General features: G+C 46.9%; 1 protein-coding gene and 1 non-coding gene across 2 annotated transcripts in view; both read right to left on the bottom strand.

The window, feature by feature from the left end:
- ADAM10 (ADAM metallopeptidase domain 10) overlaps positions 1–22,469 on the bottom strand; it is a 158,272-nt gene extending 135,803 nt beyond the window's left edge. The window contains exon 1 of the mRNA XM_038750413.1: positions 22,319–22,469. Within this exon, the coding sequence (XP_038606341.1) occupies positions 22,319–22,373 (55 nt within the window). The 5' untranslated portion in view covers positions 22,374–22,469. The remainder of the gene's footprint in view (positions 1–22,318) is intronic.
- On the bottom strand, positions 13,388–13,459 carry TRNAA-CGC. Its single transcript has one exon. It is a non-coding gene; the product is annotated as a tRNA-Ala (tRNA).
- Positions 22,470–25,360: the final 2,891 nt, after the last annotated feature.

The raw sequence follows: 25,360 nt of genomic DNA, 5'->3' as shown, positions 1-25,360 counted from the left end.
AATCTGTACAAGCATATATACAGGTGCTGAGGGGAGGGGAAGGAGGAGAGGAAAAAGGGGGCTCAGACTGGGAAGGCGTCTTGGAGGAGTCTCGACTATCATCATCATCATCAATCGTATTTATTGAGCGCTTACTATGTGCAGAGCATTGTACTAAGCGCTTGGGAAGTACAAATTGGCAACATCTAGAGACAGTCCCTACCCAACAGTGGGCTCACAGTCTAAAAGGGGGAGACAGAGAACAAAACCAAACATACTAACAAAACAAAATGAATAGAATAGATCTGTACAAATAAAATAAATAAATAAATAGAGTAATAAATATGTACAAACATATATGAGTCAAGAAGAGGCCTACCCATTCCATTCCTAGCTTGCCAGTGGCTAGCGAGTGGAAGGCCATCTGCTACAAGTCATAACTCACCCACGCTGGGCAGCAGCAGCGCAGAAGAGAGCCGGGGGCGGAGATTCAAGTTGACTGCGCGGAAGGCGGCAATGGTAAACCATTTCTGGAGTTTGACCAAGAAAACTCTCTGGATCCACTACAAGAATGCCTCCAGATGGAGGTGGGGCATTTAGAGAGAGATGTATCCATGGTGTTGCTATGGGGCGGAGACGACTCAACGACATAAGACCAGACTACGGTACTTAGTACAATGCCTGGTGCATAGTAAGCGCTTAAATACCATAAAAAATGTAAAAAAATTCTACAGCCAAGAGTGATGACCGCAAGCAAGTGGCACGATCCCACTCAGAGCCTTCTTCCCCCAAGTTCAAGCAGCCCCTGTTTCTAAGTGCCCTGAATATAGGAACTTAATGATTTTTTTAAAGTGCCCTTAATGGATTACCTATGTACCCTGCCATTGTGGGTTCTGCATTAGCAATAAAGTCCCATTCAACCTTTACAACCCGCTTCCGTGTGGACTCCTGAACCAGAATTCCAAGGCTGCTGGGATAGAGAATCAGCAATAAAATCAATAAAAGCCCACGAGCTGAGGTGAGGGATACCCCGCCCAGCGGCCTAAAGATTTGCCCAAGTCGATTCATCAATTCATTTCTAGTTTTTTGGTGTGTTTTTTTTAATGATACTTAAGCTCTTCCTGTTCTACGTGCCAGGGTAGGTACAAGTCAATTCGATTCATTCATCCAATCGTATGCATTACTATGTGCAGGGCACTGTACTAAGCGCTCGGGAGAGTACACTATGACAATAAACAGACACAATCCCTGCCCTCAATGAGCTTATAGTCGAAAGGGGGGAGAGCCTTGTCCGTGGCTCTTGTCATCACCAGGAATAAAACCATATTAAAGACCTCCATATGCCCCTCCAATCCATCATCATCATCAATCGTATTTATTGAGCGCTTACTATGTGCAGAGCACTGTACTAAGCGCTTGGGAAGTACAAATTGGCAACATATAGAGACAGTCCCTACCCAACAGTGGGCTCACAGTCTAAAAGGAGCCAGTATCCAGGAGCCAATATCAAATTCAAAGGAGCTGGGTATGGAAAAAAAAAACTAAGTCCAAAACAAGGCCACTATCAAGCCCCTCTGACTTCACATCTCCAGCACTTCACCAGATCTGACATATGGGACAATCAGACACAGTCTCACAAGGGGCACATAGTCTGAAGTAGGAGGGAGAACAGGAATTGTATCCCCGTTTTAGAGCTGAGGAAACTGAAGTTAAATGACTTGCCCAAGGTCACCCACCAAGCAACTGGCAGAGCCGGGATTAGAACGCAGTTCCTCGGACTCTCAGTCCCATGCTAGACGATAGTAGCAGCATCCTCACTGGCTCTCCACCTCCCATCCCTCACTTGAATCTACACTTTCCTCGGCCGGTCGCTCGGATTTAAAAATGTTCCTCCCAAAGCCTTCAGGGGTTATCCACTCTTCTCCACAACAAACCAAATCTCCTCACTGTTGGATTCAAGGCATGCGGACAACTCACTCCCTGCTTCCACTCTTTCTCCTCCTGCACCTGAGCTTGCTTGGGAAGAGCACAATACGCCAGAGTTGGTAAACACCAGATCTCCGCTTTCCCCACCGTTAGGGCCCTTCTGAAATGTTACCTCTTCCAGGAAGCTGGCCTAGCTTAACTTTCCTCCTCCCCAAATTACATCTTTCCAACTATTCTATTACATATTCTATTTATTTTATTTTGTTAATATGTTTTGTTGTCTGTCTCCCCCTTCTAGACTGCGAGCCTGTTGTTGGGTAGGGACCGTCTCTAGATGTTGCCAACTTGTACTTCCCAAGCGCTTAGTACAGTGCTCTGCACACAGTAAGCGCTCAATAAATACGATTGAATGAACTATCATCTCAGCACTTTGGCATTCACAACAGACCGCTCTCCCCATCTTCAAGGTCCCACTGAAATATCTTCTCTTCCAGGTAGCCTTCCCTGATTCATTGTCTGCACTTTCCCTTCCTATCACTCCACCTTTGCACATGAGTCTGTTTTCACCTCATTGCACAGGTGCATACCCTTATTACTCTGTCGCTTCTCCTCTCTGTAATTAAATTTAAAGTCTGTTTCCCTTATAAGACCGCAAACTGCCTGAGGACAGGGATTGTGTCTACTTACTCTATTTTATTATTAACTATTCATATTTACTGAGTGCTTACTTTACTCTCCTAAGCAAATGTACTATGTTATGTACTAAGTACAGTGCTCTATAAATTCCAGTGATTAACTGCACTTTGTATATTACCTAAATACACTAACCACTTTATCTGTAAAAAATTATGTGTGTCTCCCCTGTTAAGACTGCAAGCTCCTTGAGGTCAAGGAAAATCTACTGTAGTCTCCCCAGTGCTTAGTCCCCCTAGATTGTAAGCTCCTTGTGGGCAGGGAATGTGTCTGTTTATTGCTGTATTGTACTCTCCCAAGTGCTTAGTACAGTTCTCTGCACACAGTAAATGCTCAGTAAATATGACTGAATGAATACTAATCAATTTTACTTTATAGTGTCTGGTAAGTTCAATAATCTACATATATGTATATGCACATATATAGATACAAATATATGTGTGTGTGTATAGAGACACATATCTATCTATATATATGTATATACATATACATACTGTATGCTGTAAAATGTTGCTATCCCTTCCAAAGTCCCATTTCACTCACAATTGGGTTTTCAGTTCTAATCACTTAAAATGTGAGGTCTCCGTGGGACAGGGGCCTGCCTAATCTGTTTACCCTGTATTTACCTCAGCAAGTTTAATACCATTTATAGTCAGAGTTGAGAAAAAAACAGCATTGTTTTTATGATTTTGAAACTTTGCTTTCACAATAAACCTCCTAAAAGACCCCATTTTGTTACAAAACGGGTTTTCCTGACGTAAAAGTAGAAATCCTGACCATAGGACCTTCAGGATAATGTTCCAGACTGGGAACCAGTGTTACTGGGAAGTAGCGTGGTCCAGTGGAGAGTCGGGGCCAGGGAATCAGAGGATCTGGACTATAATCCTGACTCCATCATGTCTGCTGTGAGACCTTGGACAAGTCACTTCACTTCTCTGTTCCTCAGTTCCCTCATCTGCAGAATGGGGATTCAATACCCGTTCCCCTTCCTACTGGGAGCCCCATGTTCAAAGGAATAAGAAATGACTGTAAATGTAAATAAGCAACCCACCCTCTGCAAAGTTAGAAGTCTGCAAACCTGAATAACAACAATCCATGACCTTCTTTTAAAGACACTTCCATCAGAAAACCACGCCCTCATAGCCCCCACAATATTTTTCCACAGAAACTGTCGATCCAGGGTTGAAACCTAAAAGACAAAACTTCTCAAGTAGATCCCCTGCCACCTCTTTATAGATTGAAATGTAAATAAAATCACAACAGCACCCATGAACGAGGAATCCTTAAAAAAAATTCTGAGCTCCTTTCATTCCATATTGAATTTACGAACACCCTGTTTCCCAGGATACTAAATGTGTGCTTTCGACGCAAAGATCGATGGCACAAAATTCCCAAGATTGAGGGGGTCACTCTGATTCAGTTCTGGAACCCAAAAAATATGAAGATTGCCTCTATTTTTTTTTTTTTTTTTTTACTGTTCAGATGTCTTCGAGGGAGGGGTGTATCCTTCTTCCTTGCCTGAAAATTTCAGGCCTGACCTGTCCCGGGTTTTAACCTACCCACTACTGTCGATTTGGGGCTGCTTTGATATCATACCATAAATATTATTGCTTGATTAATCACTATCAGCTGTTATGGGGGTGGGATAGAGGTTGGGGAGAAGGAAACGACAAAGTATTAGGCCCCTGGTAATTTACATCAGAAGAAAAAGATGTGTTTCCTGCCTAGAAACATCCAATCCCCAGGCTCCTAGACACCAGGTTTTTCAGTAACCCTCTCATTCATTTATTCATTCAATATTTATTGAGTGCTTACTATGTGCAGAGCACTGTACTAGGCGCTTGTAAAGTACAATTCAGCAACAGATACAGCCAGTGCCTGGTGAGTCCTACAATAATAATAACAATAATGATGGTATTTGCTAAGCGTTTACTATGTGCCCAGCACTGTTCTAAGCGCTGGGGTAGATACAAGGTAATCAGGTTGTCCCACGCAGGGCTCAGTCTTAATTCCCCATTTTACAGATGAGGGAACTGTGGCACAGAGAAGTTAAGTGACGTGACCAAAGTCACACAGCTGATAAATGGCGGGGGCGGGATCAGCTCTTAGAACAGTGCTTTGCACATAGTAAGCGCTTAACAAATGCCGTCATTATTATTATTAGAGCCCACGACCACTGACTCCAAAGCCCAGGCTCTTTCCACTGAGCCACGCTGCTTCTCCACACAGTGGAGTCTCTTTTAGACTGTGAGCCCACTGTTGGGTAGGGACTGCCTCTATATGTTGTCAACCTGTACTTCCCAAGCGCTTAGTACAGTGCTCTGCACACAGTAAGCGCTCAATAAATACGATTGATTGATTGAGCACTTCAATATTCTTAAGCAGCAGCGTGGCCTAGTGAATAGACGTGACTCAGAAGGATCTGGGTTCTAATCCCAGCTCACACTTGTCTGCTGCGTGCCCTTGAGCAAGTCTCTTGACTTCTCTGGGTCTCAGTGACCTCATCTGTAAAATGGGGATTAAGCCTGTGAGCCCTATGTGGGACAGGGACTGTGTCTAACCCGATTACTTTGTAAGTACCCCAGCGCTTAGGACAATGCCTGGCACATAGTAAGCGCATAACGAATACCGCAATTATTATACCATCTAGTTTGGCTTTATGCATTCGGTAGTTGTGTTCCGGGAAAAACAGTACATTGTGTGAAATGATGGGTGGAACAAAGAGGATTTGTAGACTATGTACTCAAAGCCTCAAGCCTTTCCCAAATTTGCAGAATAATTCATGGGTAATTAAAATGAATATTTCAACTAATCTCCCCCTACCACCCACCCAGCACACTCCGCTCCGCCTACGCTGACTGATTCTCTGTACCGTGATCTGATCTAATCTCCCCTTGCCCATGTCCTCTTTTAGACTGTGAGCCCACTGTTGGGTAGGGACCGTCTCTATATGTTGCCAACTTGTACTTCCCAAGCGCTTAGTACAGTGCTCTGCACACAGTAAGCGCTCAATAAATGCGATTGATTGATTGATTGATGTCCTCTCTCTAGTTGGAAACTCCCTCCCCCTTCAGATCTGACAGTCCACCACTGCCTCCCACCCTCAAATCCCTCCATAAAAAAAAAAATCACACCTCCTCCAAGAGGCCTTCCCTGACTAAACCCTCATTTCCCCTCTCTGCCCTGTCCTCTGAGTTCTATATGCATCTGGGCAAGTCACTTCACGTCTCTGTGCCTCAGTGACCTCATCTGTAAAATGGGGATTAAGCCTGTGAGCCCCACGTGGGACAACCTGATTACCTTGTATCCACCCCGGCACTTAGAACAGTGCCTGGCACATAGTAAGCGCCTAACAAATACCAACATTACTGTTATTATTAGTGGAATAAAGCCAAGGCCTGGGAGCCTGAGATCCTGGGTCGAATCAGCAGCAGCGATGAGAAGCAGCGTGGCTCAGTGGAAAGAGCGCGGGCTTGGGAGTCGGAGGTCGTGGGTTCTAATCCCGGCTCCGCCACTTGTCGGCTGTGTGACTTTGGTCAAGTCACTTCACTTCTCTGTGCCTCAGTGACCTCATCTGCAAAATGGGGATTAAGAATGTGAGCCCCCAGTGGGACAATCTGTTCACCTTGTAACTCCTCAGTATTGTATCCCCCCCCAGTGCTTAGAACAGTGCTTTGCACATAGTAAGCGCTTAACAAATGCAGTCATCATCATCCTCAGTGCTCAGAACAGTGCTTTGTACATAGTAAGCACTTAACAAATACCATCATCATCATTATTATTATTAAATCCCGGCTCGGCCACTTGCCTGCTGTGACACCTTGGACCAGTCACTTCTCTTACTGAGCGCTTGAGAGAGTACAACGGTTATGTTATCCACCCACAATGAGCTTACAGTCTAGAGGGGGAGGCTGAGGTTAATATAAATAACCGTCGGGAATGAGGTGTACTTGGGTTCCTTTGTTTTTGGTTTTACCCCCCCCATCTTACCTCCTTCCCTTCCCCACAGCACCTGCATATTTGTATATATGTTTGTACATATTTATTACTCTATTTATTTATTTATTTTGCTTGTACATATCTATTCTATTTATTTTATTTTGTTAGTATGTTTGGTTTTGTCTCCCCCTTTTAGGCTGTGAGCCCACTGTTGGGTAGGGACTGTCTCTATATGTTGCCAATTTGGACTTCCCAAGCGCTCAGTCCAGTGCTCTGCACACAGTAAGCGCTCAATAAATACGATTGATGATGATGATGGTAGTTAAAAACAGGAAAGTTTTGATCCTTCCACTACCCCTTCCTGTTTAGTCTAGCAAGGGATCCCATCCCTCAACCAAACCAGGCCCCAAGCGCTCTCCTCCCTCCCCCTTTCTTCCTGCCCCCCAAAGTTATCTGCTTAATCCCTCGCTGCTCTGCACAGCTGCTGCTCAGTTAAATTAACATTTAAGGGAGGCTTTTGTTAAACCCAGAACAGCCCCAAAGCTTCCCCTCTCAGATCAAAACCTGCCTTCCTCTGCATGGCTACGGGCGATGTGAAACAGTGCCCTTAAGGGAGTTTCTTTTGTTGTTCAAGGCGTGGGGCTGGAAATCAAATCAATCAATGGCATTTACTAAGCGCTTGCGGTGTGCACAGCACTGAACTAAGCGCTTGGGAGAGGGCACTATAGACATGATGATGGTATTTGTTGGGTGCTTACTAGGTGCCAGGCGCTGGGGTAGATATAAGGTAATCAGGTTGTCCCACGGGGGCTCACAGTTTTAATCCCCATTTTACAGATGAGGGAACTGAGGCTCAGAGAATAATAATAATGATGGTATTTGTTAAGCACTTACTAGGTGCAAAGCACTGTTCTAAGCACTGGGGGGATACAAGGTGATCAGGCTGTCCCATGTGAGGCTCACAGTCTCAGTCCCCATTTTACAGATGAGGTAACTGAGGCACAGTGAAGTACGATTGAATTGAATGAATAGACACATTCCCTTTAAGGTAGAATCACGCATCAAGATAATTTATATATGGTGAGCTCATTGTGGGCAGGGAATATTAATCCCGGCTCTGCCACTTGTCAGCTGTGTGACTTTGGGCAAGTCGCTTAACTTCTCTGGGCCTCAGTGACCTCATCTGTAAAATGGGGACTGAGACTGTGAGCCCCATGTGGGACAGAGACTGCGTCCAACTCAATTTGCTTGTATCCAACCCAGTGCTCAGTACAGTGCCTGGCACGTAGTAAGCGCTTAACAAATACCATAATTATTACTATTATTGTACGAGGAAGTGAAATGGAATCTGCAGGCAGGTGAAGCCCGGGTTGAAAAGATAGAGCCACAAAAGTTTTTGGCCACAAAAACTTTCCCACCTCACTGGTCCCCGCCAGCAGAAAAGCTGGAAATGATCAGCTAAGGCAGTTCCTCATCGTCTTAGCTTGTGGTATTCAAGAGCTTAGTTCATTCATTCAATCATTTATTGAGCGCTTACTGTGTGCAGAGCACTGTACTGAGAGCTTGGGAAGTACAAATCGGCAACATATAGTGATGGTCCCTACCCAACAACGGGCTCACAGTCTAGAAGGGGGAGACAGACAACAAAAGAAAACATGTGGACAGGTGTCAAAATCGTCAGAACAAATAGAATTAAAGCTTGCCAAGCACTGTACTAAGCACTGGAGTAGAGACTGTAAACCCGGTGCGGGCAGGAATTGTCTCTATTGCTGAACTGTACTTTCCAAGCGCTTAGTACAGTGCTCTGCTAAGAGTAAGCACTCAATACATACGACTGAATGAATACAAGCAATCAGATCCCACCTGGGGCTCACAGTCTAAGTAGGAGGACAGCAGGTAAGGAACGCCCATTATGCAGCTGAGGCCCGGACAAGTAAATCAATCAATCAATCAATCGTATTTATTGAGCGCTTACTGTGTGCAGAGCACTGTACTAAGCGCTTGGGAAGTACAAGTTGGCAACATATAGAGACAGTCCCTACCCAACAGTGGCTCACAGTCTAAATGGGGGAGACAGAGAACAAAACCAAACATACTAACAAAATAAAATAAATAGAATAGATATGTACAAGTAAAATAAATACAGTAATAAATATGTCATCATCATCAATCATATTTATTGAGCGCTTACTGTGTGCAGAGCACTGTACTAAGCGCTTGGGAAGTACAAGTTGGCAACATACAGAGACAGTCCCTGCCCAACAGTGGCTCACAGTCTAAATGGGGGAGACAGAGAACAAAACCAAACATACTAACAAAATAAAATAAATAGAATAGATATGTACAAGTAAAATAAATACAGTAATAAATATGTCATCATCATCATCATCAATCGTATTTATTGAGCGCTTACTATGTGCAGAGCACTGTACTAAACGCTTGGGAAGTACAAATTGGCAACATATAGAGACAGTCCCTACCCAACAGTGGGCTCACAGTCTAAAAGGGGGAGACAGAGAACAAAACCAAACATACTAACAAAATAAAATAAATAGAATAGATATGTACAAATAAAATAAATAAATAGAGTAATAAATATGTACAAACATATATACATATATACAGGTGCTGTGGGGAAGGGAAGGAGGTAAGATGAGGGGGATGGAGAGGGTAAAGTGACTTGTCCAAGGTCTCACAGCAGGTAAGTGGTGAAGCTGGGATTAGAACCCAGGGCCTCGGACTCTCAGGCCTGGCTCTTTCCACTAGGCTACACTGCTTCATCCCCTAGCTCATCTTTGGGAAAAAGGCAGAGAGGATGAAAAGTGGAGACCCGGAGCAACTAAGAGAAAAAGAAATTTGATTCGGAGAGGGAGGGAGGGAGAGAAGGTGTGTTCTGGAGATGGATGGGAAGGGATACATACGAGGGGGGAGAGGAGACAGAAGTGCTAAAATATCATGAATGTTTCATGATACCAGCTGCTAGGATTTCTAAAGCAAGAGGAAAATTATAGTGCAATTCACACTGTGTCTTTCATCTACCCATTGGCACCTGGAGAACCAGCGAGGGAGAGGCAGGAGGAGAGAATTACTGCTATTTCCTCTTCTCCCCAACTGCTGGCACAATGGTAAAGGGGGAGAAGGGTAATCCCAGGGGACCTCAGCGGACCTTGATCCTTAGCTTGTTGCCAAGGAAGCTCAGGTACAATAAAAAAAAAACAGCTGAAGGCCTAGAATAATTGTGGAGGCCAGAGATCCAGCCCTACCGGCTAGCGATCAATCGCTGGTGTTTATTGAGCGCTTGTAATAATTATGGGGTTTGTTAAGCACTTACTATGTGCCAGGCACTGTACTAAGCACCAGCAAACTGGGCTGGACACAATCCCTGTCCCACATGGGGCTCACAGTCGCAATCCCCATTAGACAGATGAGGGAACTGAGGCCCAGAGAAGTGAAGTGGCTTGCCCAAGGTCACCCAGCAGACAATAATAATAATGGCATTTGTTAAGCGCTTACTATGTGCCAAGCACTGTTCTAAGCACTGGGGTAGATACAAGGTTAACAGGCTGTCCCACTTGGGGCTCACAGTCTTGATCCCCATTAGACAGATGAGGGAACTGAGGCCCAGAGAAGTGAAGTGACTTGCCCAAGGTCACCCAGCAGACAATATTAATGGCATTTGTTAAGTGCTTACTATGTGCCAAGCACTGTTCTAAGCACTGGGGTAGATACAAGGTTAACAGGCTGTCCCACTTGGGGCTCACAGTCTTGATCCCTATTTGACAGATGAGGGAACTGCGGCCCAGAGAAGTAAAATGACCTGCCCAAGGTCATCCAGCAGACAATATTAATGGCATTGTTAAGCGCTTACTATGTGCCAAGCACTGTTCAAACCACTGGGGTAGATACAAGGTTAACAGGTTGTCCCACTTGGGGCTCACAGTCTTGATTCCCGTTTGACAGATGAGGGAACTGAGGCCCAGAGAAGTAAAATGGCTTGCCCAAGGTCACCCAGGAGACAAGTGGCAGAGCTGGATTAGAACCCATGACCTTCTGACTCCCAGTGGTTCTAGCCACTAGGCCATGCTGCTCCTTGGCCTTCTATCTCTTGGTTTTCATTCATTCATTCAATCGGATTTCTTGAACCCTTACTGGGTGCAAAGCAGCGTGGTTCAGTGGAAGGAGCCCGGGCTTTGGAGTCAGAGGTCATGGGTTCAAATCCCGGCTCCGCCACTTGCCAGCTGTGTGACTTTGGGCAAGTCACTTCAGTTCTCTTGGTCTCAGTTACCTCATCTGTAAAATGGGGATGAAGACTGTGAGCTCCCCGTGGGACAACTTGATCAGTCTGTAACCTCCCCAGTGCTTAAAACAGTGCTTTGCACATAGTAAGCCTCAATAAATCATCATCATCATCAATCGTATTTATTGAGCGCTTACTATGTGCAGAGCACTGTACTAAGCGCTTGGGAAGTACAAATTGGCAACGTATAGAGACAGTCCCTACCCAACACTGGGCTCACAGTCTAAAAACTAATCTAAGTTTATATAATAATCACAGTCTAATAAATGCCATTATTATTATTGTTGTTATTACTAAGCGCTTGGGAAAGTACAATATAATACTAAAAAGTGACATTCCCTGGCTTTACAGGGGTGCTTATCAATGACTAACCTAGACAGGGCTTGCTGAGCGTAGTCATCCTGAAAGGAGACAGCAGCATCTCTTCTGTCCTTCAGGACACTACTAAACAGGCTTCCGGAATTTTACAAATCTTGGACTGACAACGGTTTAAGGGATGCTTTTGTTCTCCCGGGAGATTTTGCTGCTTTCGACAACGTCATCAATAGCAACACGGCAGCCTTTGGGAAATCGTCAACTCACCCTCCGCCGAAAAACACAAAAAGACAACACAGTTTCACAGAAAGTGGAAATGTCAGATGAGAAGGTGTGCCCCAGTTAAAAGGAACGCAGTCATATATCCACATATGTAAAGTGAGTCGTCTTTCTCTGTGAGGGGTGAAGATAAAGCTGAGCTTAAAAAGATAAGCTTGGCTGGATAACAGGCTGTCGGGATTTCTTGCTGTTCATGGTAATAATAATAATTGTGCTATTTGTTAAGAGCTCACTATGTGCCCTGCACTGTACTGCGCACTGGGGTATGGGGTTTTTAGACCTTTTAGACTGTGAGCCCACTGTTGGGTAGGGACTGTCTCTATGTGATGCCAATTTGTACTTCCCAAGCGCTTAGTACAGTGCTCTGCACATAGTAAGCGCTCAATAAATACAATTGATTGATTGATTGATTGGACACAGCCCACGTGGGGCTCACAGTCTCAATCCCCATTTGACAGACGAGGTATCAAGCATAGAGAATAATAATGATAATAATAATGGCATTTATTAAGCGCTTACTATGTGCAAAGCACTGTTCTAAGCGCTGGGGAGGTTACAAGGTGATCAGGTTGTCCCACACGGTTTTAATCCCCATTTCACAGATGAGGTCACTGAGGCACAGAGAAGTGACTTGCCCAAAGTCACACAACTGACAATTGGCAGAGCCAGGATTTGAACCCATGACCTCTGACTCCAAAGCAGCGAAGTGACTTGCCCAAGGCCACCCAGCAGACAAGTGGCGGGGCTGGGATTAGAACCCATGACCCTCTAAATCCCAGGCCCGTGCTCTAGCGCTAAACCACGCTGCTTCCCCATGGAAGAATTTCTACAGCTTGAACTGCTGAAGCCCTTTGAAGGTAAAAGGATTTGTGCTTCCCAAGCGCTCAGTACAGTGCTCCGCACATAGTAAGCGCTCAATAAATACGATTGATTGATTGATATCCAAAATGACTCAAGTTGGGTTTTTTAAAGGCATTTGTTAAACGCTTATTATGTGTCAGGTACTGTACTGAGTGCTGGGGTAGACACAGACTAATCAGGTTTGAATCTCACATTCATTCAATCGTATTTATTGAGCGCTTACTGTGTGCAGAGCACTGTACTTGGCGCTTATTCGACTCCCGGTCTTAATCCCCAATTTCCAAATGAGGTAAGAGGCCCAGGGAAGTGAAGTGACTTGTGACTTTTAGACTGTGAGCCCACTGTTGGGTAGGGACTGTCTCTATATGTTGCCAACTTGTACTTCCCAAGCGCTTAGTACAGTGCTCTGCACACAGTAAGCGTTCAATAAATATGATTGATTGATTGATTGCCCATGGTCACCCAGTAAGTAGGCAAACGGCAGAGCCGGGACGAGGACCCAGGTCCTCTGACTCCCGGGCCTGAGCTCTAGTTGGGCAGTCAGTCAATCGTATTTACTGAGAGCTTCCTGTGTGCACAGCACTGTGCTAAGCGCTTGGGAGAGAACAATACAATTACAGTACAATTCAATTGGGAGAGAGAAGCAGCGTGGCTCAGTGGAAAGAGCCCGGGCTTTGGAGTCAGAGGTCATGGGTTCAAATCCCCGCTCTGCCAACTGTCAGCTGTGTGACTTTGGGCAAGTCACTTCACTTCTCTGTGCCTTAACTTCTCTGTGCATCATTATTACAATAGAGCTGATATACATTCCCTGCCCACAATGACCTTACAGCCTAATAACAATAACAATAGCATTTATTAAGTGCTTACTATGTGCAAAGCACCGTTCTAAGCGCTGGGATAGATACAAGGTAATCAAGTTGTCCCACGTGGGGCGCACAGACTTAATCCCCCTTTTCCAGATGAGGGAACTGAGGCCCAGAGAAGTGTCTTGCCCAAAGTCGCACAGCTGACAAGTGGCGGAGTCAGGATTCGAACCCATGACCTCTGACTCCAAAGCCCGGGCTCTTTCCACTGAGCCACGCTGCTTCTCTAAAGATTTGGAGATGCCGGGGATCGAACCCGGGGCCTCATACATGCGAAGCATGCGCTCTACCACTGAGCTACATCCCCCTCTAAGAAGTCTAGAGAACTTTCTCCAATAGGTCATGCCATAGGTTTATGCAATTCTGTGTTAGGAACTGTAAACGGGATAGTCCGCGGGAACCCAAATCCTAAATCCAAGGACTGAGGTTCCCATAATAATAATAATAATAATAATAATAATAATAATGACATGTGTTAAGCACTTATTTTGTGCCAGGCACTGTACTAAGGGCTGGGGTGAATATAAGCAAATCGGGTTGGACACAGTCCCTGTCCCGCATTGGGCTCAAAGTCTTCATCCCCGTTTTACAAATGAGGTAACTGAGGCCCAGAGAATTGAAGTGACTCACCCAAGGTCACACAGCAGACAAGTGGCAGAGCAGGAATTAGAACCCAGGACCTTCTATCTCCCTGCTCAATCCCATGCTACACTGTTTCATAGCCCACCCTCAGCTAAGCGATAGTATTGAAACCTTTCGTCGCCGTCGATCCTTTTTGAAATGCTTAACTTTATTACCATTGTGAATTCTATTTGGGCAGATGATACTCTTCTAGATGTCTGTCTTCCCCGGTGAGAATGAGAATCTAATTTCCCTACATTTTCCCCGCCCTTCACACAATACTTTGTTATAATAAGCACCTGATGAATGTTTCACGATGCAGGAAAAAAAAAATGTGAGTATTAAAGGATCGTCTTCACTGAACTGGGTTACGGCAAAGATGAAAATACAATTTTAGTAGAAAAATGGATGGGGGGGCCCTGAAATACAGCATCGAAGAAGTCACCCCCATGATTCTGCTGCTCACTTCAGTACAAAACAATTCCACTCTTATTACCTTTGACTAAAAGTAAACAAGCCCTAAGTGCTTTGATAATCACCCCAATCATCATCAATCGTATTTATGGAGTGCTTACTGTGTGCAGAGCACTGTACTAAGCGCTTGGGAAGTACAAATTGGCAACATATAGAGACAGTCCCTACCCAACAGTGGGCTCACAGTATAAAAGACCCCAATCCCCAGGGCACTTATGAATATATCCTTTTATCAATCAGTGGTTATTGATTGACTCCTTACTGTGTGCAGGGCACTGTAGTAAGCGCACTAGGGGTGTGGGTGGGGTGCCAGGGGGAGTACAATACAACAGGGTTAGTAAACACCTTCCCTGTGCTACCCTTAAGTTGCTTCCTCTATCTGTAATTTATTTAAGTGTCTGCCTCCCCACTGGATTGTAAACTCCTTATGGCTACAATTGGGGCTACCACCTTTATCATGCTCTCCCAATCAATCAATGACATTTATTGGGCGCATTCTGTGTGCAGAGCACTGTACTAAGTGCTTGGGAGAGTACGGTACAACAGAGTTTGGTAGACACGTTCCCTGCCCACAAGGAGCTCATTCATTCAATCGTATTTATTGAGCACTTACTGTGTGCAGAGCACTGTACTAAGCGCTTGGGAAGTACAATAAGTGCTGTGGGGCTGAGGATGGGGGGCCTATCACGTGCTTCACGGCAGTAAATCCAAGTGCCCAGACAGTGCAGAAGGAAGAGGGAGTAGACGAAATGAAGGCCTCTCGGAGTTGTGATTTTAATAGGGCTTCGAAGATGGGGGGTTTATCAGCCATGGAGTGGGAGGGAGTCCCAGGCCAGAAGTCGGCGGCGAAATAAGACGGGTGAGTAAGGTTGGCGTCAAGAAAGTAGACTGTGCGGGTTGGATGGAGTAGGAAAGTAGTGAGATGAGGTAGAAAAAGGGCGAGCTGATTGCATGGTTTAAAAACCGACAGTGTTTGATGCGGAGGTGGATGGCCAACCACTGGAGGTTTCTGATGAGTGGGGGCATGTGGATTGGACTTTTTTTCTCTTTTTAAAGAAAAATGATCCAGTCAGCAGAGTGAAGCGTGGACTGGCGTGGGGGAGAGACGGGAGGCAGGGAGGTCAGCGAGGAGGCTGAAGCAGTAAACCACGAGGGACAGGATAAGTGCTTGGATGACATTAGGAATTTAGGAGATTCTAAAACACCAATATAGCCATCAGTCTTTCACCGGTTGGCACCTTCCAAATACCTTCCCCTCTAGACTGTAAGCTCATTGTGGGCAGGGAACATGTTCTATTAACTCTATTATAGTGTACTCTCCCAACCACTTAGTGTGGTGCTCAGCACACAGTGAGCGCTCAATAAATACAATTCATTGATTATTTTATTTTGTTAGTATGTTTGGTTTTGTTCTCCGTCTCCCCCTTTTAGACTGTGAGCCCACTGTTGGGTAGGGACTGTCTCTATATGTTGCCAACTTGTACTTCCCAAGAGCTTAGTATGTTTGGTTTTGTTCTCCGTCTCCCCCTTTTAGACTGTGAGCCCACTGTTGGGTAGGGACTGTTCTCTATATGTTGCCAACTTGGACTTCCCAAGAGCTTAGTACAGTGCTCTGCACACAGTAAGCGCTCAATAAATACGATTGATTAATTGATTGATTCCTAAATCTCACTGCCTCCTTTGGGAATGGACAAGCTATCCTCCTTAACAAAGAGCAAGAAACTTTTTTACCAAAGTGGGAAAATTTCCTTCAGAATCAAGTTGACGGGATTATTCACTCATTCAATCGTATTGAGCGCTCACTGTGTGCAGAGCACTGTACTAAGTGCTTGGGAAGTACAAGTCAGCAACATATAGAGACGGTCCCTACCCAACAATGGGCTCACGTTATAAATTTTCATTAATAGAGTGCTTGTAAGTACTTACTATGTGCCAAGCACTGTCCTAAACTCTAGGGTGGATACAAGTTAATCAGGTTGGACACAGTCCCTGTCCCCCATGGGGCTCATGGTCATAACCCCCATTTTACAAACGAGGTAGCTGAGGAAGAGGAGAAGTGACTTGACCAAGGTCACACAGCAGACACAGAGTAAAACGGAATTAGAAAACAGATCTCTGACACCCAGGCCCATCGCTAGGCCCCACTGCTTCAACAGGCTCATTATTTTATTACCTGGAAAATCCTAGCACATTTCTGCACGTATTTTTCCCCACAAAATCTCTACTCCTTAGTAAACCTCAGATACTTAAAGACATCAACTCCACTTCGGTATAATCAATCCAGTAACTCTGAATATTCTCTTCACAAAACAGAAGTGCCCTCACTTTAGAATTTAGATCATTTTCAATAAGACTAGCAATTAATATTTGTCCGAGACCTACTAACTGGAGCTTAAAACGACATGGAAACGAGGACTGAATTGTTCACGGAGAAAAACACATCGAGTCTAAATGCCTGTAGAAAAATATATGCCGGTTAAAAACAAAGCCCAGAGAGAAAAATCAAAAGCGTCTTAAAAATCACAATATCCAGGGATATGGGCTACCATCAAAAAACAATTCCAGGTTATGATGGACTCATTTTTAACCCAACTTCTCATTCATTTTTGATCTTCTTGTGAAGGCTAGGATTTCCCCAGCGTCTATATCAAAACTATAATGTCTGATGCAAACTCTATGCTTGCCCCCTTATCTACCAAATTTGTTTTCATTTTTTCAGAGATAGGGCCTTGGCTGAGAACCTTAGATGGATGCAGCAACCAGCTGCTTTAATGCGCTTTGTATTAAATTCCCACAACTGTCCTTGAGCCAACAGCATTGAGGTCCCTGCTGAGAACAGAGAGCCCTGTTGTTCTGGACTCCAGAGAGATACAAGTCCTGCCTTCGAGGAGCTTCCAACCTAGGGAGAAGTTTACACCCTGGCAGGGTGAAAAGTGAACGGCCTCAGCTTGGCTTCACAAATGCATCACTCGGACAAGAGGCCAAAAGTCACAGGTAATAACAACGGTGGTAATTTGGTAAGTGCTTATTATGTGCCCAACAATGGGGTAGAAACAAGATAATCGGGTGGGACATAGTCCCTGTGACTCTCCCAGTGCTTAGAACAGTGCTCTGCACATAGTAAGCGCTTAACAAATGCCATCATTATTATTATTATTATTACATGGGGCTCATAATCTAAGTAAGGAGAAGAACAGGTACTTAAGCCTAATTTAAAAATGAAGAAACTAAAGGGCGACAAAATCACACTGTAAGCAAGCGATCAATCAATCGTATTTATTGAGCGCTTACTGTGTGCAGAGCACTGTACTAAGCGCTTAGTGACAGAGCTCAGATTACAACCCAGGTCTTCTGACTCCGAGGTCCCCGCTATTTTCACTAGGTCCTGCTACTTAGGATGTTGTAATTCTACAATGACCCGTTTCAAAATAACTATCGACTTCTTCACCTAGATTTAAAATAACAGTGTTAGACTCAACAGTTTAACAACAAAGTCGTCTTTCCCTCCCCCCCATAACTCAACCCATGGGGGAAAAAAATCTATTTAATGTCCTAATGCAAGCTTCACGGACAGGTAAACCAACACATTTTGGATCACTGAAGCCACTTGTTTGGCTCAGTTCCTTTCACACCTCGGTCACTCAAGTCAAGCAAAGAATTGAAGCAATTATCCAGGAAGAAAAAAAAAGTACACCCTAAAACACCGCCTGGGGCTATAACCTGGATCATTTAACTAAACGCACTTTATTTTCCTGAATTATCAGGATAGTTGGCTCCCTTCCCTGATATTCCAGCTGAAAGGTGTCCAAGGAGTGTCACATGCGAGAAATCCTCAAAAAAAACCCCAAATTCGGGATTTTTTTTCTTTGATGGGGGGAGGGGAAGGAAGGGAGTGGAAGGATGCATGACTAACACTTCCAGTGATGAATCTCCACAACAATGTGAATTTCTTTTCCTGGAACACAGAGAACTTGTTTGGAGGCTTATCTCCAACAAGGTCTAAAACTTTTCGTTGGGACAATCCAAACGAAAACAGTTATTTGAAACCACCAAATCCTCAGCGTTTGTTTTGCAGAGGAAGCCAGGGGTTCTAAAAATACAAAAGATCATACCAATCAATGAACGTTTTAAATGATTTACTAGCAAACCTACATAGTGAAGGCCACGCTAAAAATCAAGTGTCCCGGCCTTACCCTATCGAAAACCGGCAATAAAAGCAGTTCCTAATCACAAAAGCTACAGATAGAACAGTGCTTTGCACATGGTAAGTGCTTAATAAATGCCATTATTATTATTATTATTATTATATTTTAGAGGTCCGGTTCCAAGCTGCAGTTAGGTGCAAAAGACGATTAGCTCCTCTGCAACCTTGGCATTTGGAAAAACTCTATCCCCTCTAAGTTTCCCAAACCAGGTGGGGTAGTTAGAAAAGCTGCGTGGCTCAGTGGAAAAAGAACAGGACTTGGGAGTCAGAGGTCATGGGTTCTAATCCCGACTCCGCCATTTATCAGCTATGTGACTTTGGGCAAGTCGCTTCACTTCTCTGTGCCTCAGTTACCTCATCTGGAAACTGGGGATTAAGACGGCGAGCCCCACCTGATTACCTTGCATCTCCCCCAGCGCTTAGAACAGTGCTTGGCACATAGTAAGCGCTTAACAAATACCAAAAGTATTATTATTATGTGGTCACTTCTTGGCAAGATTACTCAACCCGTCAATGGTATTTATTGAGCGCTTACTGTGTGCAGAGCACTGCGCTTGGGAGAGGACAACAAATGAGTTGGTAAATAGGTGCCTGCCACAAGGGGTTTACAAGATCATCATCATCAATCGTATTTATTGAGCGCTTACTGTGTGCACAGCACTGTACTGAGCGCTTGGGAAGTACAAGTTGGCAACATATAGAGACAGTCCCTACCCAGCAGTGGGCTCACAGTCTAAAAGGGGGAGATAGAGAACAAGGGGGAGACAAGATCATCGTCAATGGTATTTCTTGAGCGCTCACTACGCACAGAGCACCGTACTAAGCGCTTGGGTGGGTAAGTGAAAGCTCAGTACTAAAGCATTGTTCGCAAGAAGGGAAAGAGAGGTCGGAATGGAAAGGTTGCTCGGGCCTCCTCCTGGGGGGGGAATCCTGGCAGGCAGAAATCGGGGGGCTCAGAGTGGGGGTCGGGAGGGGAGGTTTGGGGGGAGAAAGGACCCACGCCCCCAGTTGGCCCTGCAACCCCATCAGAGGCCACACTTCCTAGCCCCCTGAGGCTGGAGGGCCACAAACCACCATCCCAGCCTGGCCCAGAGCAAGGGTGCACGTACAATCAATCAATCAATCGTATTTATTGAGCGCTTACTGTGTGCAGAGCACTGTACTAAGCGCTTGGGAAGTACAAATTGGCAACATATAGAGATGGGCCCTACCCAACAGTGGGCTCACAGTCTAGAAGTATGATGGCATTTGTTAAGCGCTTACTATGTGCTTATATAATGCTTATATATGCATGCATATATATATATGCGTACATATATACATATATGTATATACGTATATATGCGTATGCTCTTTCCACTGAGCCACACTGCTTCTCAATACATCAATACACGTCAACAGGCATCAATCTAAATAAACAGAAAGATGGATTATAGATATAATATATAGATTATATAAAGGGCATATAAGCACTTATATGTGCTTATATATGTGTACACATAGGCCCCCCCCCCACCAGACTCAATATCTCCAGGCCCACAGCCTCAAAGGCCCCACGACCCCCAGGTCCCCAGGCCCACAGTCCCATTGCAAGTCCAAAACCCAGGCCCCCAGCCCCACAGATCCACGACCCCCAGCCCCATAGTTCCCCAATGACGATAATGACATTTATTAAGCACTTACTATGTGCAAAGCACTGTTCTAAGCGCTGGGGAGTTCACAAAGTGATCAGGTTGTCCCACGGGGGGGGGGGGGGCTCACAGTCTTAATCCCCATTTTCCAGATGAGGTAACTGAGGCCCAGAGAAGTGAAGTGACTTGCCCACAGTCACAAAGCTGACAAGTGGCGGAGCCGGGATTTGAACCCCTGACCTCTGACTCCAAAGCCCGGGCTCTTTCCACTGAGCCGCACAGCTTCTCAATACATGAATATCATCATCAATCGTATTTATTGAGTGCATACTATGTGCAGAGCACTGTACAAAGCGCTTGGAAAGTACAAATTGGCAACATATAGAGACAGTCCCTACCCAACAGTGGGCTCACAGTCTCACGTCAACAGGCATCAATCTAAACAGAAGGATGGATTATAGATATAATATATAGATTATATAAAGCGCTTAGTACACTGCTCGGCACACAGCAAGCGATCAGTAAATACGACTGAATGAATGAATGAATATATGCCTATATACAGAAGTGCCTTGGGGTGGGGAGGGGGTAAGAGAGAAAAGGGTGGTGAGGAGGAAGGGAGCGGGAGCAGGGGAAAAGCGGGGCTTAGTCTAGGAAGGCCTCTTGGAGGAGGTGCGCCTTCGGAAGGGCTTTGAAAGGGGGGAGAGTGCTTGTCGGGTGGGCGGATAGATGGACGCCTCTCCCGTTCCTGCAGCGGCAACGGGACAAAACAACAACCGCCAAGACCCTGGGAACCGCTCCTGGGGGTCCGGGGCCCAGCGACTTACCACACCAGTCTCACCGATCCACAAGCCCCAGGCCCCCAGCCCCGTAATAATGACGGTATTTGGGAAGCGCTATGTGCCAAGCACTGTTCTAAGCGCTGTTCCAAGACCCACAGATCCACAAGCCCCAGGCCCCCAGCCCCATTAGATCCACAAACCCCAGAAATCCACGACCCCCAGGCAACCAACAACTCCCCAGGCGCATGGCCCCAGGCCCCCAGCCCCATAGATCCACAAGCCCCTTGTCCCCCAGCCCCACAGGCCCACGACCCCCGGGCCCCCAGCCCCCCAAATCCAAGACCCCTGGCAACTAGCCCCCAGACGTACGGCCCCAGGCCCCCAGCCCCTTGTCCTCCAGCCCCACAAATCCACGACCCCCAGCCCCATTAGACCCACAACCCTCCGGTCCCCAGCCCCACAAATCTACGACCCCCCAGCCCCCACGACCCCCAGATCCTCAGGCCCATTGACCCACGCCTCCCAGGCCCCCAGCCCCATAGTTCCCCAAGCCCCAGGCCCCCAGCCCCATTAGATCCAGAACCCCCAGGCCCCCAGCCCCCCAAATCTACGACCCCCAGCCCCATTAGATCCACAACCCCCAGGTCCCCAGCCCCACAAATCCACGACCCCCAGCCCCATTAGATCCACAACCCCCAGGTCCTCAGCCCCCCAAATCTACGACCCCCAGATCTCCAGCCCCATAGACGCACACCTCCCAGGCCTCCAGCCCCATAGTTCCTCAAGCCCCAGGCCCCCAGCCCCACAAATCCACGACCCCCAGCCCCAGTAGAGGCACAACAACCCCCAGGTCCCCAGCCCCCCAAGTCTCCGACCCCCAGCCCCATCAGATCCACAACCCCTAGCCCCCTCTCGACCCCCAGCTCTCCAGCCCCATAGACGCCCGCCTCCCAGGCCCCCAGCCCCACAAATCCACGACCCCGAGCCCCATTAGATCCAGAACCCCCAGGCCCCCAGCCCCCCAAATCTACGACCCCCAGCCCCATTAGACCCACAACCCCCAGGCCTCCAGCCCCCCAAATCTACGACCCCCAGCCCCCTTAGATCCACAGCCCCCAGGTCCCCGGCCCCGCAAATCCACGACCCCCAGGCCTCCGACCTCCGGGATGCAGCAGCCCCCAGCCCCCCGGCCCCCCAGGCAGGAGGATCCGGGAGCGCCGGGGGCGGCTGTGCAACTCGCACGAGGGGGCTGGGGGGGGGGGGGGGGAGACAATGCCCGGGCCGGGTCGGGCCCCTCCCGCCCCCCGATTCCTCCCGCGTTTTCCCTGCGCTCGGCTTTGGCCCCTGGAGTGTTTCCCGGGGGCGGCCTGTCCCCACCGTTTGGGGCAGCGCCGGGGACAATGGACGGCCGGGGGTCCTCCCGGCCCCCTCCCCCCGGACCCCCCCGCTCTCACCTCCCAGCCCGGCAGCCCAGGAGAACAGCAGGAGCGACACTCTCAGCAACACCATCTTCCGCCAACGCCGCCCTCGTCGTCGCCCGGGCTACCGGCCGGGGCCGCTGGGGCCGCGGGGGCAGCTCTTCTTCTTCCTCCTCCTCCTCCTCCTCCTCCTCCTCCTCCTCCTGCTGGTCCTGCAGCGCTGGATGCTCCGCCACACTCTCTGCACCGCTGCAAGCCACAGGCCGGCCGACCTTCCTCCCTCCCTCCCTCCCCTTCCCTGTTTTCCCTTCCTCCTCCTCCTCCTCCTCTTCCTCCTCGTCCTCACTTGTTTCCTTCCCCGCTTCCCTCTCCCTCCTCCTCCTCCTCCTCCCCTCCCCCCTCCGGCGGCCCGAGGCCCCGCCCCTCAGGACACGCCTCCTGCTGACGTCACTCGACCCCCCTCCCCATCGCCCCTGCCCGCTTCCCGACCGCGCAGGCGCCGGCTCAGCCCCGCCCCTTCCCAACGCGCAGGCCCCGCTCAGCCCCGCCCCTCCGCAACGCGCAGGCGCCCTCTCGGCCCCGCCCTGCCCGCCCCCAAGAGCGCAGGCGCCAGCTCGGCCCCGCCCCCTAGCGCGCGGGCACCCTCTCGGCCCCGCCCTAAACGCCTCCAAGAGCGCAGGCGCCAGTTCGGCCCCGCCCCCGAGCGAGCATGCGCCCTCTCGGCCCCGCCCTCAAGCGCGCAGGCGCGAGGTGCTGGACCCCCGCCCTCCCTGCCCCCAAGCGCAGGCGCGAGTTGGTGGTCCCGCCCTCCTGGCGGTGCGCATGCGCTGCACCGCCCCTGCCCTCTGTTGGATCTGTCTTTCATTCATTCATTCAAACGTATTTATTGAGCGCTTACTGGGTGCAGAACACTGTACTAAGCGCTTGGGAAGTGCAAGCTGGCAACATATAGAGACGATACCTACCCAGCAGCGGGCTCACAGTCTATCTATTATAGTAATAATGATGGTATTGGCAAAGCGCTTAGTAGGTGCCAAGCTCTGTTCTAGTAATAACAATAATAATAATAATAATGTTGGTATTTTTTAAGCGCTTAGTAGGTGCCAAGCTCTGTTCTAATAATAACAATAATAATAATAATAATGTTGGTATTTTTTAAGCGCTTAGTAGGTGCCAAGCTCTGTTCTAGTAATAACAATAATAATAATAATAATGTTGGTATTTTTTAAGTGCTTACTATGTGCTAAGCACTGTTCTAATAACAATAATAATAATAATAACAATAATAATAATAATGTTGGTATTAAGCGCTTACTATGTGCCAAGCACTTCTAATAACAATAATAATAATAATATTGATATTTTTAAGTGCTTACTATGTGCTAAGCACTGTTCTAATAATAACAATAATAATAATAATAATAATAATAATAATGTTGGTATTTTTAAGCGCTATGTGCCAAGCACTATTCTAATAATAATAATAATGTTATTTTTAAGTGCTTACTATGTGCCAAGCACTGTTCTAATAACAATAATAATAATAATAATGCTGGCATTTTTAAATGCTTATTATGTGCCAAGCACTGTTCTAATAATAATAATAATAATAATATTGGTATTTTTAAGTGCTTACTATGTGCCAAGTACTGTTCTAATAATAGCAATGATAATAATAATGTTGGTATTTTTTAAGTGCTTACTATGTGCCAAGCACTGTTCTAATAATAATAATAATGTTGGTATTTTTTAAGCACTTACTATGTGCCAAGCACTGTTCTAAGCACTGGGGGAACACCAGGTAATCAAGGTTGTCCCACGTGGGGCTCACAATCTTAATCCCCGTTTTAATAATGATAATAATGATGGCATTTTATTAAGCGCTTACTAGGTGCAAAGCACTGTTCTAAGCGCTGGGGAGGTTACATTTTACAGATGAGGGACTGAGGCACAGAGAAGTTAAGTCACTTGCCCAAAGTCATACAGCTAGCAAGCGGCGGAGTCGGGATTAGAACCCACAACCTCTGATTCCCAAGCCCGGGCTCTTTCCATTGAGCCATGCTGCTTTTCATAATGATGTCATTTATTAAGCGCTTACTATGTGCAAAGCACTGTTCTAAGCGCTGGGGAGGTTACAAGGTGATCAGATTGTCCCACGGCGGGGGGCTCACAGTCTTAATCCCCATTTTCCAGACGAGGGAACTGAGGCCCAGAGAAGTGAAGCGACTTGCCCGAAGTCACGCAGCTGACAATTGGCGGAGCTGGGATTTGAACCCATGACCTCTGACTCCAAAGCCAGGGCTCTTTCCACTGAGCCACCTGCTTCTCCTGTAGATGACACCGAAGTAGCATGGCCTAGTGACTTTGTGCAGAAACGCTCTGGGCATGTCACTCCCTTCCTCAAAAATCTCCAGTGGCTACCAATCAATCGGCGCATCAGGCAGAAACTCCTCACCCTGGGCTTCCAGGCTGTCCATCCCCTCTCCCCGTCCTACCTCCCCTCCCTCCTCTCCTTCTCCAGCCCAGCCCGCACCCTCCGCTCCTCCGCCACCACTCACCTCCTCTCTGGGCCATACATACATATACATATATATATATATACATATATACCTGTATATATGTACATATGTTTGTACGTATTTATTACTCTATTTTACTTAATAATAATAATAATAATAATGGCATTTATTAAGCGCTTACTATGTGCAAAGCACTGTTCTAAGCGCTGGGGTAGATACAAGGTAATCAAGTTGTCCCTCGTGGGGCTCACAGACTTAATCCCCATTTTCCAGATGAGGGAACTGAGGCCCAGAGAAGTTAAGTGACTTGCCCAAAGTCACACAGCTGACAAGTGGCGGAGCCGGGATTTGAACCCATGACCTCTGACTCCAAAGCCCGAGCTCTTTCCACTGAGCCACGCTGCTTCTCATACATATCTATGTATCTTGTACATATCTATTTCATTTATTTTATTTTGTTAGTGCGTTTGGTTGTGTTCTCTGTCTCCCCCTTCTAGACTGTGAGCCCACTGTTGGGTAGGGACTGTCTCTATATGTTGCCAACTTGGACTTCCCAAGC

The sequence above is a fragment of the Tachyglossus aculeatus genome, chromosome 8, assembly GCF_015852505.1.
Source record: "Tachyglossus aculeatus isolate mTacAcu1 chromosome 8, mTacAcu1.pri, whole genome shotgun sequence".
NCBI classification, from domain to species: Eukaryota; Metazoa; Chordata; class Mammalia; order Monotremata; family Tachyglossidae; genus Tachyglossus; species Tachyglossus aculeatus.
Note: the sequence above shows the minus strand (reverse complement) of the source record. Positions and strands in the feature narration are given on the sequence as shown.